Source organism: Poecilia reticulata, linkage group LG5 (assembly GCF_000633615.1).
Source record: "Poecilia reticulata strain Guanapo linkage group LG5, Guppy_female_1.0+MT, whole genome shotgun sequence".
Classification (NCBI taxonomy): Eukaryota; Metazoa; Chordata; class Actinopteri; order Cyprinodontiformes; family Poeciliidae; genus Poecilia; species Poecilia reticulata.
The window spans coordinates 30,536,521-30,548,936 of NC_024335.1; the positions used below are offsets into that span (position 1 = coordinate 30,536,521).

The 12,416-nt window shown below is 42.6% G+C and overlaps 1 protein-coding gene across 5 annotated transcripts in view; it reads right to left on the bottom strand.

Annotated features, from left to right (window-relative positions):
• Nucleotides 1–1,482: 1,482 nt before the first annotated feature.
• frmd4ba (FERM domain containing 4Ba) overlaps nucleotides 1,483–12,416 on the bottom strand; it is a 58,938-nt gene continuing 48,004 nt past the window's right edge. The window contains exons 12-24 of one of the 5 annotated variants that reach the window (XM_008410465.2): nucleotides 11,700–11,776; nucleotides 11,200–11,338; nucleotides 9,658–9,799; nucleotides 9,439–9,572; nucleotides 9,250–9,366; nucleotides 8,302–8,524; nucleotides 8,157–8,213; nucleotides 7,570–7,705; nucleotides 6,753–6,923; nucleotides 5,116–5,885; nucleotides 4,750–4,882; nucleotides 4,238–4,477; nucleotides 2,431–2,520 (exon numbers count right to left, since the gene is read on the bottom strand). In XM_008410465.2, coding sequence (XP_008408687.1) covers nucleotide 2,520; nucleotides 4,238–4,477; nucleotides 4,750–4,882; nucleotides 5,116–5,885; nucleotides 6,753–6,923; nucleotides 7,570–7,705; nucleotides 8,157–8,213; nucleotides 8,302–8,524; nucleotides 9,250–9,366; nucleotides 9,439–9,572; nucleotides 9,658–9,799; nucleotides 11,200–11,338; nucleotides 11,700–11,776 — 2,340 coding nt within the window. In that variant the 3' untranslated portion in view covers nucleotides 2,431–2,519. Of the gene's footprint in view, nucleotides 2,521–2,653; nucleotides 4,478–4,749; nucleotides 4,883–5,115; nucleotides 5,886–6,752; nucleotides 6,924–7,569; nucleotides 7,706–8,156; nucleotides 8,214–8,301; nucleotides 8,525–9,249; nucleotides 9,367–9,438; nucleotides 9,573–9,657; nucleotides 9,800–11,199; nucleotides 11,339–11,699; nucleotides 11,777–12,416 lie in introns of those variants that run through there. The other 4 variants (XM_008410468.2, XM_008410466.2, XM_008410467.2 and 1 more) reach the window with 4 other exon arrangements.

The following is a 12,416-nucleotide window of genomic DNA, read 5'->3' on the forward strand; positions in this document are numbered from 1 at the left end:
TGATGCCAGCTCTTCACCTCATTCATTGTGCGGTGGAGACATGTCTGTCTGAACCTAAATTACTGCGGTTGACGCCGAGCCTTACTCCACATTAGCGGAGCTTTCTTCTGGGCTGATAATGGAGGGTAAGTACAGAACTGGGGGTGGTGGGGCTTTGTTTTAGTAGTGAAACGTCAGCGGTAGCGTCTGGCTGCAGCTGGTGTGAGGCAGACAGCTGGACGAGAAGGCGCTCGCGCCCCTTCTTGTCCCTGAAGTTGTGGAGGCACGAGACCTCCTCTGAGCTAGCTTACGAGCATGTTACCGAGAGGCGCTGGGAGCGAGTTAATGTGCTGGGTGGCAGGAAAACGTGAGGAAGGAAGGAAACAAGAGAGGGAAAGGAGGAGATGGATTGTAGGAGCACAGTGTTGTTCATGGGGGTTTATAGACGACATGTGTAGAGCAGCAGGCTCCTCTTACTACAGGGAGGGTTTTGGAGCTGTAAACTCCGCAGTTTGTCATTCGCAGGGATGACAGGAGAGGTTATAGACCGAAGAGGGTGTGACGGGCTTTAAATACGGGTTTGGTTGGTTTACAGCTTTAGGACGGACAAAACCAGCCCGACAACTAAGCACAACAGTGAGAAAACAGCTGAGCAGCAGATCTCAGGCTGCTGAAACATCTACTCGTTCAGCCATTCTTGCATTGCTTTGCAAACGTATTTCACCCTTTCCACATTTAGCCACGTTGAAATCAAACTTTACTGACTTTATGTGATGGACTAACACTATTCAAAGCTCACTGCACAAACATACCAACCAAGTAGTCTGAGTCTAGTTTTTAGAGCAAATATAGGACACTTTAAATGAGACAGGAAGTTCCGTTTAAAATGTTCAAGGCGTATTGGGGATAGATAAAAATAAACAACGCTATGCATCACCCTGAACACACCATCTCCATGGTGAAACATGGAAACTACAGCTTCATTCTGTGTGGAAGTTTCTTCCACGTCTGGTTAGAAAATCTGTGGAAAACGTGTATAAAAGCTACAAAGGTTCGAGGACAGCAGTCTTAAACATACAGCCTGAGTTCAAATTAACAGATAATCATTTGGCAGAATGGCCTAGTCAAATTCCAATTGAAAATTATGATCCAAGACTTGAAAATCACCCATTTTGCGGAAAAATTGGCACAAAAGCTGGTAGAGACATGGTCATGAATGCAGAGAAAGGTGAAACTGTGCCACACTTAAATTATTTCTCTTAAATTTCACAATTATGTATAACTTTGCTTTCCATAAAATTCCAAGAAAATGCAGTGAATTTTGAGGTTGGAGTTTGAATTTTGTAATGTGAAAAAAATGACACATTAGGTGCTTTAGAGCACATATTGCTATTAAAAAGCAAAATTAGTGATTGTCTTTGAAAACGCCTCAGTTTGAAGTCATGGATTATCATTCAGATCTTCTGGAACTAAAATTCCCCCCTAAGTGTCAAAAACACTGGCTCAAATACTTTTTTTATTGCAAACAAATACGCAATTATACAAATAACTAAGAACCAGCTTAACAATTATAGTTCACTATATATTACATGTGCTTTCCCCCCCCCAAATATATAAAAAAAAACATTAAAAAAAAAGAGAGAACCAGTGTATTTACAATAACAAACACTTGCATACAGGTTCGTTCTCTAGAGAGAACGGACGAGCACCGGCCCATGATTTCCAGCATGGATCAAATAAACCAAGTAAAAAAACAAACGCAAAACAGGAAGTGGCAGTAATCTCAAACTGCTGACCTGTAATACTCACATGATGCTACAAATAAGGATTTGGCTCACTTATTTTGCATTCGGTGATCAATTGAAAGACTGTAAAGGAAGTGGCTGGGCTGTTATGAATCATAGAGGTTATAAACTGTGTTAAATATAGTTTTTTATAACTCATTTTGATGAGTTTATCCTTCATGTTGATGTTTGGCTCCTCCTTCATGGTTCCAGTGTTCAATAACAAAAAAAAAAACAATAAAAAAAAAAACAGGTCAGTTGTTGAAGTTGTTCATCTTTGCTCAGGTTTCTTTTTTAATTTTTTTAGCAGAGACGGTGTGAGTCTGTGTGAAGGTGGCATCTCTGAAGGCAAACACTGTCAAAGTTTAGTCTGAATTCGCCCTCTGGCTGAAGCGCTCAGTCTGCAGCAGGTTCGGTTTCAGTGCACAGAGGATAACCACCGCAGACACACGCGGTCCGGCGGACAGAAGCCTTTCATCGGTTTGCAAACTGCATTCAGCCGAAAACTGAAACTCGGCACTTCATTCGGCTAGTTCCATTAAGTTCCTTCATTCTTCAAGTCCATTTTAGACAAAAAACAAAACTAGTAAGTGCAGTCTAAGGCACAATGACGACTTGTCAACGTGAAGGAATCCTGCAGAACTAGACTATAGTTCCTGGTTTGGAGCCTTCGTGCCAGAAAATCTGCTCTTCTGGCTCCATGCCATGTGTTTGGTTGTTCATTTGGGAGTCCATGTGGCTCACATCCACCGTGGATCTGGAAGAAACACACACACACAAAAAAAACATTAGGAGACATTTGGTGAGATCACAAATAAAAAATCAATCCAGGTTACTTATTTTTGGATAGAGATGCACAGAAAAATCGGCCGATGACCGGAATCGGTTGATTTTTTTTTACCCTCGGCTGACCCTGATTGGCTGATTAGTGAAGACACCATGCCTAAACGCTAACAGGTGTTAGTGAAAAGAAAAAAAAAGACATTCCGGGGAGGAAGTTGCGGAAGAAGAACACTGAGCTATTTTCAGTATCAGGGAGCTGACAGAGTAAAGGTTATTTTTTTGCTTCTTTACCTTTATGACATCAAGCAACACAGGAATGTTATGTCCATATGAAGAGAGTATTTCTATGATGCAACTTTCATGATTATTAATAAATAGAAGTGCACCAATTGTCGTTGATCGTCTGATACTTGCATAAGAAACCGATATTTTCTACCTCTGCAAATGTCTGAAAATCAGCCAGTGTCCACTGTATGACCGACCCGCCCACCAGGTCACTTTTCAGACAAAAAAATTAAGAATAAAATATCATAATCGGCAGGACAGGCTTTTAAAAGATCAACGATTGGCCAGAAAACTGCAATTGGCGCACCCCTTAAAATAAATCATTTGTGATTAATTACAGAAATCTGCAGCATACTGAAGTATTGGAGTATTGTATAATGTAACACCCTTTTCAGATGTACAAAAGATACGTGGTGAGCTACATTTTTCTTGTGAAGGGAGAAATTAGATCTGCTGCAGTCCCTTTTAGTTGAGTTTCATAGATTACCCTGGAGGACATTACTGTGGAATTGTTTTTATATAAAACAGTAAATACAAATTTTATTAACACTTTCATTTATTCAGAAAAAAGAAAAACATATTTTACTTTATATCCACCTTAAGCATAAACTGGGATTGGCATCAGCCAGTCAGAGTCGTTCAAATTAAAATCAGTCACAAGTATCTCTGCTCGGTGCATCCCTCATTCTGGGTTTGTTAATCCTAAAGTCTGTTTTAAATAAGTCAAATATCATAACACATTACACTAAAAGATGCAGACTGACATTACAAACATGCAGATTTAAATGCCACAAGGTTCAGAGGTCACCCTCTGCCACACAGGTGCTCTCCCGCCACCACCAAACACCCGGCTGAACCAATCAGAAGAAGTGTTGGGAAGTGATTTGGGGCGCTCCTTTAGTCCCTGCTCCATGACTGAAACCACACATCACCGTCACCGTAACTCTTTTTCTTTCTCACCCTTCCTCAGTCTGCTGAGACTGAAAATTATTGGCGTAAATTTTCCCGGTCAGTGGCACGGGCAAACCTCCCTAAAGGCCCCGCAGGGCCCGGCATCCTAGTTTCTGGGAGGCATCTGTGCGTGAGAGGGAGGGGGCTGAGGAGGGAAGGAGGGTAAAGGTCATGGTTGAATGATAGAACGTTGGCAGGGAGCGTCTGTGTGTGCAGCACAGCAAGATGCAGACGAGAGCAAACGGAGGGAAAAATACAGCTAAAGATTGGTGACTGCAAAATATGCCATCTGGTCTGACGGGCATATTTTTAATAAGCCATGCAGGAACCTTATTATACATGACAAACATGGAGTAAACATCTGAAAACTGCAACGTTTGCTCAAGAACATCAACAGGCAAAAATAAAAACCGTGGGGACACAGCAACAGAGGAGACTCAGGCCAGATTACTTACTATGAGCTACCTTCTGCAAAAGGCACCTTACTGAGCCTGTGGCCCCTGGAGAGCTGCTGCTGCTGCTGCTGCGCGGGGCCAGGGACCACCTGTCTGACCCGACAGCCGGGGGAGTATGGAGAAGAGGGGAAGGAGGGACCGGAAGGGGGGCTGGAGGAGGAGGAAGGACTAGAGGGGGAAAAACGCCTCTGGCCGTCGGGACTGAACCAAGAGCCTTTAAAAAGCTGGGAGGTGGCAGATCTATGAGAGAGCATGGTAATCCTGTAATCCCACTGAAACGCTCCGTCTCAGAGCAAACAGCCGCACGCTTCAGGGACAACAGTCATCAGTTACAGGAGAATCAGAAGAGAATATTTACATATTGTTGCTTTGTGGGTAAAATACAACAGCAGTTTTCAAATTCGTTAGAAAATTAACCAGGAACACTTAGCCCCAGGGATCAGGAGGATCAGGGAGTGGCTTATTGGATAAGCAGGAAAGCTGAAGTTTTTTTTTTTTTTTTTCCTTCTTACCTGCTGTGGGTCGGGTGGCCGTAGGGAGCTGCGCTGTATGAGCAGGAGAACGACTCATGCATGGGCATGTTGTAATCTGACATTCCGCGATTACTCATGTGCCAGTTTCCACCGGAGGAGGAGGCTGATGACACTGGAGAAAAATGGTACAGATTAACGGGTGAACAGGCAAAACGTGAAGCTGAGAGACAACACAGAGCTGTGGTAGAGGATAAAGGGCAACTGAAAAAATAAATAAAATCTGACTTTTTCTCAGAATTCTGACTTTTATCTTGAGGAAAAAAGTCAGAATTTTGAGATTAAAATCTGAATAATTTCTTTTGTTCAGTGGCCGTAACCCTCTTGCGTGCAGCGCGGCACACCAACCTGAGGAGTAGTACATGTTCCTGTGGCTGTGAGGATAAGGTGCCGGCATGGTCTGGTAGCTCAGGCTGTGCTGTGAGCCTCTGTCGTAGTCGCTGTGATGCGTCCCCTGTTTCTGCGGCGCGCTGCGTTGGTACCAGCCCTTCAGGTGCTCCACCACCAGCGCCCTCTGCATGCTCCTGCTGACCTGCTCGGTGCCACGGGGCGCCGGCCGGTTCCTGGGCGGCCGTATCGTGGCGTAGACGTTGTGTGGAACGCTGTCCATAACGTCCGAGCCGTACTGCGGGTGGATGTCGTGGCCGTAGTAACCCTGCTGCGCGTGGTGGTAGTGGTGGTAGGAGGGGTTGACGTTGTAGTGACCCTCCATCTCGTCCTCGTACATGTAAACTCTGTTGGTGTACGGCTCCGGCTCCAGGTGGTTGGGGTAGCCGGTGACATAATACGCCGTGGTGTTGGGTCGCCCTTGAGGCTGGTAGGCGTAGCAACGGGTGTCCGGCTGTGCGAGGTTGGGCATGCTGCCGGTGTTGGGGTACAGGTCCTTTCTGTGGCGACCGCGCGTCCGCCGCCGTTGGGTGTGGTTGCCGGGCGCGTTGTACTCCACACTGGATTGGCTGGTGTGTGACGAACCGTCGTCGATGACCTCGGTGCTGTTGCAGCGGCGAGCGGCGGAGACAGTGATGCACGGTACGGGTGGTTTGGTCTCCATCACGAGCTGAGACAAAGACTCCAAACTCCCACTTCTCTGGTGGAAATGCTGAGCGGCGTCCTCCGATCTGCAAAGTCAATCAAAACTGATTTAATGTTCTAGAGAAACATGAAACAAAATAAAAGAAAACATCAAATCATGTACAGATGATGAAGATTTGTTTTAAGGAACTATGACACATGACAGAAAAAATATATATAAGGCATCTTCGACAGTGGAAAAAGTTTTGAATCCAACAGAAAATCATTGCTTCAAAACGTTAGCTTGAAATTTATTTGAACCGAAAACTTCCTTGCGGTTGCCAGGTGTGTTTAGAGACCACACAATAGAGCAGATTTTAAGTTTTAGATTAACTCAACGAGTAGGGAAGAAAAATCTGATTTTTTCTTTACCAAACATTTTTTTCCCCAATTCTAAAACATTATTCTTTTTAGATTTCTTGATATATTTTTTAACCAATTTTCTAAATTTAAACACTTATATCCATCATAAATTTACTGAAAAAAAGAAAAAAGTAAGATGATTTTAAGGTGAAATACGGGGGTGCACTGATTGCAGTTTTTGGGCCAATCTCTTATCTTTAACCTGCCAATTCTGACTTTTTATCAGAAAAGTTGCTAAGTTGGCGATAGTGGGGTGACGATTGTTAATTGTGCAAACATCAGTCGATCGCGTGTCTCCCAACCTTAAGAAAATCGGATCCTAGTAAAACCCACAAAAATACTTTTACCAATAATTTGTTGGTTGCACACGGACAAGAGAAACAAATATATGAGAACATCCTTACTGTGAATTTGGCCTATTTTTAGCATTTTGTTAAATTCTAATCTAAAAATTTCAATAAAACAGTAAAAAGGATGGAAACAGTGAAAACATTTTATCACTGCACTTTGTGAATCACATCCTTTTCCGGTCATTGAAGCCCGTTCCGTACCTGAGCTGTGTGCTGCTGTAGGCGTTGCGGGTGAGGAGAGGCGTAGGAGGCATGCTGCGGGTATCACACGGCTGTCTGGAGGGCCGCCTGAGTGGACTGTTGCAGCTTGAAAAGGCATCAACGTGGCTGTAATGGAGCGATTCCTGGACTGGGTCATAATTGAAGCTGGAACTGAGATAAGAACTTTGTTTTTAGGTCATTCAACTCATTGGGACAAAGTCCTTTTTTACTGAATGCAGGTAACTTCTCTGTTTGACACGGTACTAAAGTCATTCTTCACACATGAGTGAGTCCCATTTAAGAGTGAAGCGATAATTCCTTTCTTTTTTTTTTAAATGGCATGTTTTGCCAACAGTTATGCGATGTAAGTATCACAAGCTCCACTTTTTCCTGTTTTCCTCTCTCTTTCTGGAACTGTTGTCTTCATGCACAATGTGTTTTTTTTCCATCTATTTTTAAAGCCGGTGCCTTTTGGCTGATAAGAGGCAGGCAGTCGGAGAAGCAGGAGGAGGAGACTGGCAGGAATTTAGCTCTTGATATGCTCTGCAGGTCTCGACTAGCTCTCTGCTTTGGTTCATCAAAGCTGCAATGGTAACCATGTACACACACACCGCTTATCGGGTGTGCTTTCCCAATCATCCGTCTGACAAACTCTATTTTGACCGATTCTGTTGTCAACATGATGTTTGCAACCTATTTGAGTCATAAACATAGTTCATCAAAGCAACTTAAGTTTAAGACTTTTTTTTTAAATAATACAGAGCCTTGCAAAGGACATTTTAGGCGTTGTGAGATTCTGAATGAGCATGTTGTTTACCTTCCTGCTGAGAGCTGGTCGTTAGCAGAGGCTCGTCTGTCTTTGTTGTGAAAGATGTCCAGAGTCACGGCGGGGTGCAGCCTTGGGGAATACTGAACCGATCGAGACCGCTCCCTCTGGGAACCCAGTTCATCGTCTAGGAGACGAAAAGTAAAGACTGATGAGCATCAGGTGAAGGGATGGAGGAAACGGATGCGCACTCGTACGGCTGGGCGTTTTGGACATAAAGTTTTATCACAATATATTGAGACAATGATAAAATAATAACTAGCTGCTACTTCATTTTTACCTAACTATACACTTACACACAAACACAAAAAACATTCACAGCTATAATACAATTCTTCAGGACACCAGTCACATAGAGAAGTGTGACGTGTATCGCTAAACTGCACACCAAGTGCATTTATTCATAATTTCAAATTTACTGATACTCACTGAACAAAAAGAGAAAAAAAAAACAGACAATAAGGACAGTTGGGATTTTTTTCAAGCAAAATTATTTAGAATTTATTGTGTCAACGACAAAGTTAATGTGATAAATGATAAAACGATGCTATAAAAGCCTGTAGCTGCATCATGCTCACCATCATCCAGTGTGAGGCTGCCAGAAAGAGAGCTGAGCTCTGAACACTGAGCGTCATCTGAGAAAAAACAAACAGAAGAATTTTCACTAAATGATCAAAAACAGGCCATGTTGAACCTGCTTCAGCGAACAGCCAGCTTCTCTACCTGCTGAGACTAGTGAGCCTCTCGGAGCAGGCTTGGCTCCTGTCTTGTAGTTACTAATCTCTCTCATGATGTCCTCCAGGATCCCCTTGGACTTCAGGTAGTCGTTTCTTCTTGTCCTCTTCACCGTTTTGTCCAGGCCGTCCTCTTTGAGCAGCTTCTCTTTTGCTTCTACGATCTTCTGCTGCAGGGCGCGCTTGCTCTCCAGGTTGCTGAGATGAGGGTCCTTCAGGAAAAACACACAACACCCACTCAGTTAGAGGGGAGATTCCAAAGGAAACATGGAGATCTTCTCAAAGAGTTATTGTGTCAGCCTAAAATATTCATATTTCGATTTGGTTTCATGTTATTTGCTGATCTGGAAGAGGAGACCAGTTAAAACCTGAACTTGAAGTGCTTTACTCAAAGGATTATGTTCTTTTAAGACACAAAACAGCCTCTTAATCCCAGTTTCAACACCACGTCACCATAACAAACACACACTGCATCGGCCATGTAAGTGCACACTTTGACATAAATTTGCTCAAAGGGAACATGGCAAATAAAAAAAACCCCTCAATTTTCAATAAAAAGTTTTGGTGGTTTCTGTTTATTTCGCAATACTGCAATGGAAACATTTCTGCATCAATCGAGTCACATGATCAGCAACCAGATGCTGCCACTGACACAAACCACAGAGAAGAAGAAGACAGGAAGTAGTTGGAGGGTCATTGCGCTGCATGTTTTTTGATGACTTCTCGTGTGAACAAATATTTTCACTTGTGATTTTATTTGCATTTCTGAACTAATGGAAACACAGCGATGGTGAAACTGTGTTTTTTTGACATTGGCAGAATATTAACAAAGTGTGGCGCACGTTTGTAGCGTAAACGCAGCTAATGTGGCACAATAACAGAGTTAACCAAAACCGACTAACTTCATAACAAACAGCAGAGCAACAGAGTTACAAACCTGGTCATAAAGGTTCAGGTCATCCAGCTTGAAAGTCGTCCCGACCCGCCGACGCACCGCAGGGGCTTTCTCTCCCGTTGCTAGGGGATACTCTTTAGGCAGCTTCCCTGTGATCGCCTGCAAATCAAAACCGGAAGTCAGTCTGGATCCCCCTGATTTGAATCTAAACCAAAACCTACAGATACTCACAGCTTCCTTCAGGCAGATCTCTTTTAGTTCTTTAAGCTTCTGTGTCAGTGTGTCTTGAAGGTCCTTTTCTTTCTTTTTTAACTCAGCAATTTTCTCCTTCTTCTGCTCCTCGCTGACTTCAGAGTCTGCAGAACCTGGAGGAAGTGTATGCTCAGTTAACTACTACGCGTCACCATTGAATCGTAAACCTGCCGTGAAGCTGATGAGCTGTGTGGGTACCGGTGGAGATGAGGCTGCCGTTGCTGGCCATGATGAGCGGGTCGTTGCTCTCGACGATGGAGAGTTTGCTGATCCGCGGGATGTTGAGCTCGGTGAGGTCCACGGCGATGTCGCTCGAGCTTCTGGTTGTGGTCATGTTGGACTGGGAGGAGAAGAGACAGAGGAATGGAGGATGGAATGAGCCGGAGCAGAAAATCATGCTGAACTGGGACCGGGAGCGTTTTAAGGAAGCCGTTTCAAAGGAAAATGGGACATTCAGGTGGCCTGACTGTTGATCTTCAACTGATCTTTGACATGCTCAACGTGTCCGGTTTGACTACGACTGTTCTCAACAATGTTCTCCACCTGTGACATAAATAACTAATCTCTGTCATAAGCAGGACAAAACAGACAGGTTGTTCCTTTATATCGTTATATTGTTATTAAGCAAAATTAGACTAAACCTCAGAGGCGGAATCAGTTAAAGCTTATTATAAACCAGGTATAAATGCAGCTTTACTCTTAACTTCTAAAAAGAAACAACTATATAAATGCAATACAAGAAGAAAATAATGTTTTTTCTTTTTCTGAGCAATACTGTTGAACACAAACATGCCTTCCACATTAAGTAGAAAAAACCCATTTATTTAATTTGTCTCCTAGCTGCTTAGAAGACAAATAACTTCTGGTAGGAATAGTTCTACAGTAGGTCTGCAATGATAAACATTGTGCTGGACGATAAATTGTCCCAGAAATTATTGCGATAAACGCTAATATTGTTGTTTTGAATTTGAATTTCATTTTCATACTGGATGTTATCCAGCTCATTTTGATGCATGCAACATGCAACTACAGATTCATTTGCAGACTAACATTTTTACCTGTTCCTACATATTTCATTTGATTTATGTTATATTTATGTCACATTTAAATTACTTTCATTTTCACATTACGTATATATATATTTTTACTTATCACTTATGTTTATATTTTGTATTTGCTAATATTCAACAATTTAGATGGAGTAGCTTGTTAAATAAACAATTTCCCTTTGGGGATCTATACAGTATACTCTGATTCTGATTAATTGATTTATTGCGACGAGTTTAGTTGAATGGCTTTTCCTAATAATTTGGAAACACAGAAGACGGGACTGGAAACCAGGTCAATATGTTGACTCAGAATAATCTTTCATCGCATCATGGCCGCAATAATCTTTCTACCTCACATCAAACTAAACCTTTCACAAGTCCCGATGTTATTTATGATACAATCAGGTGAAAATAAAACTCAGCTATCGACCAAATCAGTTCAAATGAACTTCCTTGTAGAGGCCCGCTGCTCGACAAACCAAAAACTAAACAGTTGCATCGTGCACAAACGCACACCTTGCCTTCCAGGAAAATCCTTATTAGGTCATTCAGCGTCTTCCTCATGGAGAACTACACTCAAAGCTTATCCGTCATTTTAACCACAAACAGAAAGCATCAAATCTCACTTCATGATTTTAACCCAAAACAACACAAGTAGACACATCTCAAGCTGGAAACCATAGAAACTCACTTTGGTTTGCTTCATGTCCAGGTAGAACTGGTGCTGACTGATGGCCATCGCCCAGATGGTTTTGATCAGAGAGTGGCTGGCATACCAGGAGTGGATAACCAGGCCGGCTTGTCCGAAAGTCCGTTTGGTCACTGTTCTTCTGCATAGGAAGAAAGAAATGTTTATCCTGCTGCTCAAAAATGTTTTCTGACTAAAATGAGAGCCAACAGAGCAAATAATAAATTTTACTACCAGAACCGTTTGAGTAGCTGAGAACCTCTGACTAAAACCTGATAGAAGCAATTCTGAGAATTTTAAAATAACTTTTGAAAAGCAGGGAAAAAAACTTAGTAAAACATATAAGCTATCAAGACTGGGTTATAAACGGGCTGCTGGCTGCAGACGCCCTTCACAATGACAGGAGATCTGAAACGAGGGCGGCGACTAAAACAGGCGCACAGAACACGAAGGACGCGCCACTTCGGATCAGAAGAGACGAGCGAAGTGGCCTGTCTGCTGACCTGTGTGGGTCGTTCACTTCCACTGCGAATTTCTTCTCCCGGAAGTACAAATTCTCCAACTGCTTCCACTGAAACAACTGCGAAGAAACAGATGGAGAGGGAGAGAGGGAGAGAGAGAACGGCATTACATATTGCTGAGCACACAAGCCGGGAGCATTGACTGAAAAGTGGGCTTGCAGAATGCAAACATTCAGAGTCATCTGATGCACATGAGGATGTTAAACAAATATACTCTGCAGAGCTACAAGTCCTGTCACATGAGAGAGAAGAAGTTCCCAGACCAGAGGGAAAAGCAAATATTAAAGCAACTTGGACTGTTTTGCAACAGTGGAGCAGGTAGTCAGTGCAAACTTCCATCCATACAATTTCTATGAGAATGAAAAGCTGTGTCAAACCAATTTTTGTGACCGTTTCTTTTACTTTATGAGTTTTGCCCACAGACTCAACTGAAACTTTTTGGAGAATGTCATGACGGCAAATTCCTTCCTGGAACCATAAATTGTCCCAGAAGTTATAAAGATTAACAATAATATTGTTGTTTTGAGGCCATTTAATGTGTTGCAATAACAAGTTCGCCTTCTCAAAGACCAATAAACTTTCATTTTGTAAAGCACTGGAACTGGAGATATCTTAAATATGAAAACAAAACTACCAAAAACAATAAATAAAAACCACTTGTGACTGAAACCATAAATAAGATGGGTTTGTCTCTGAAAA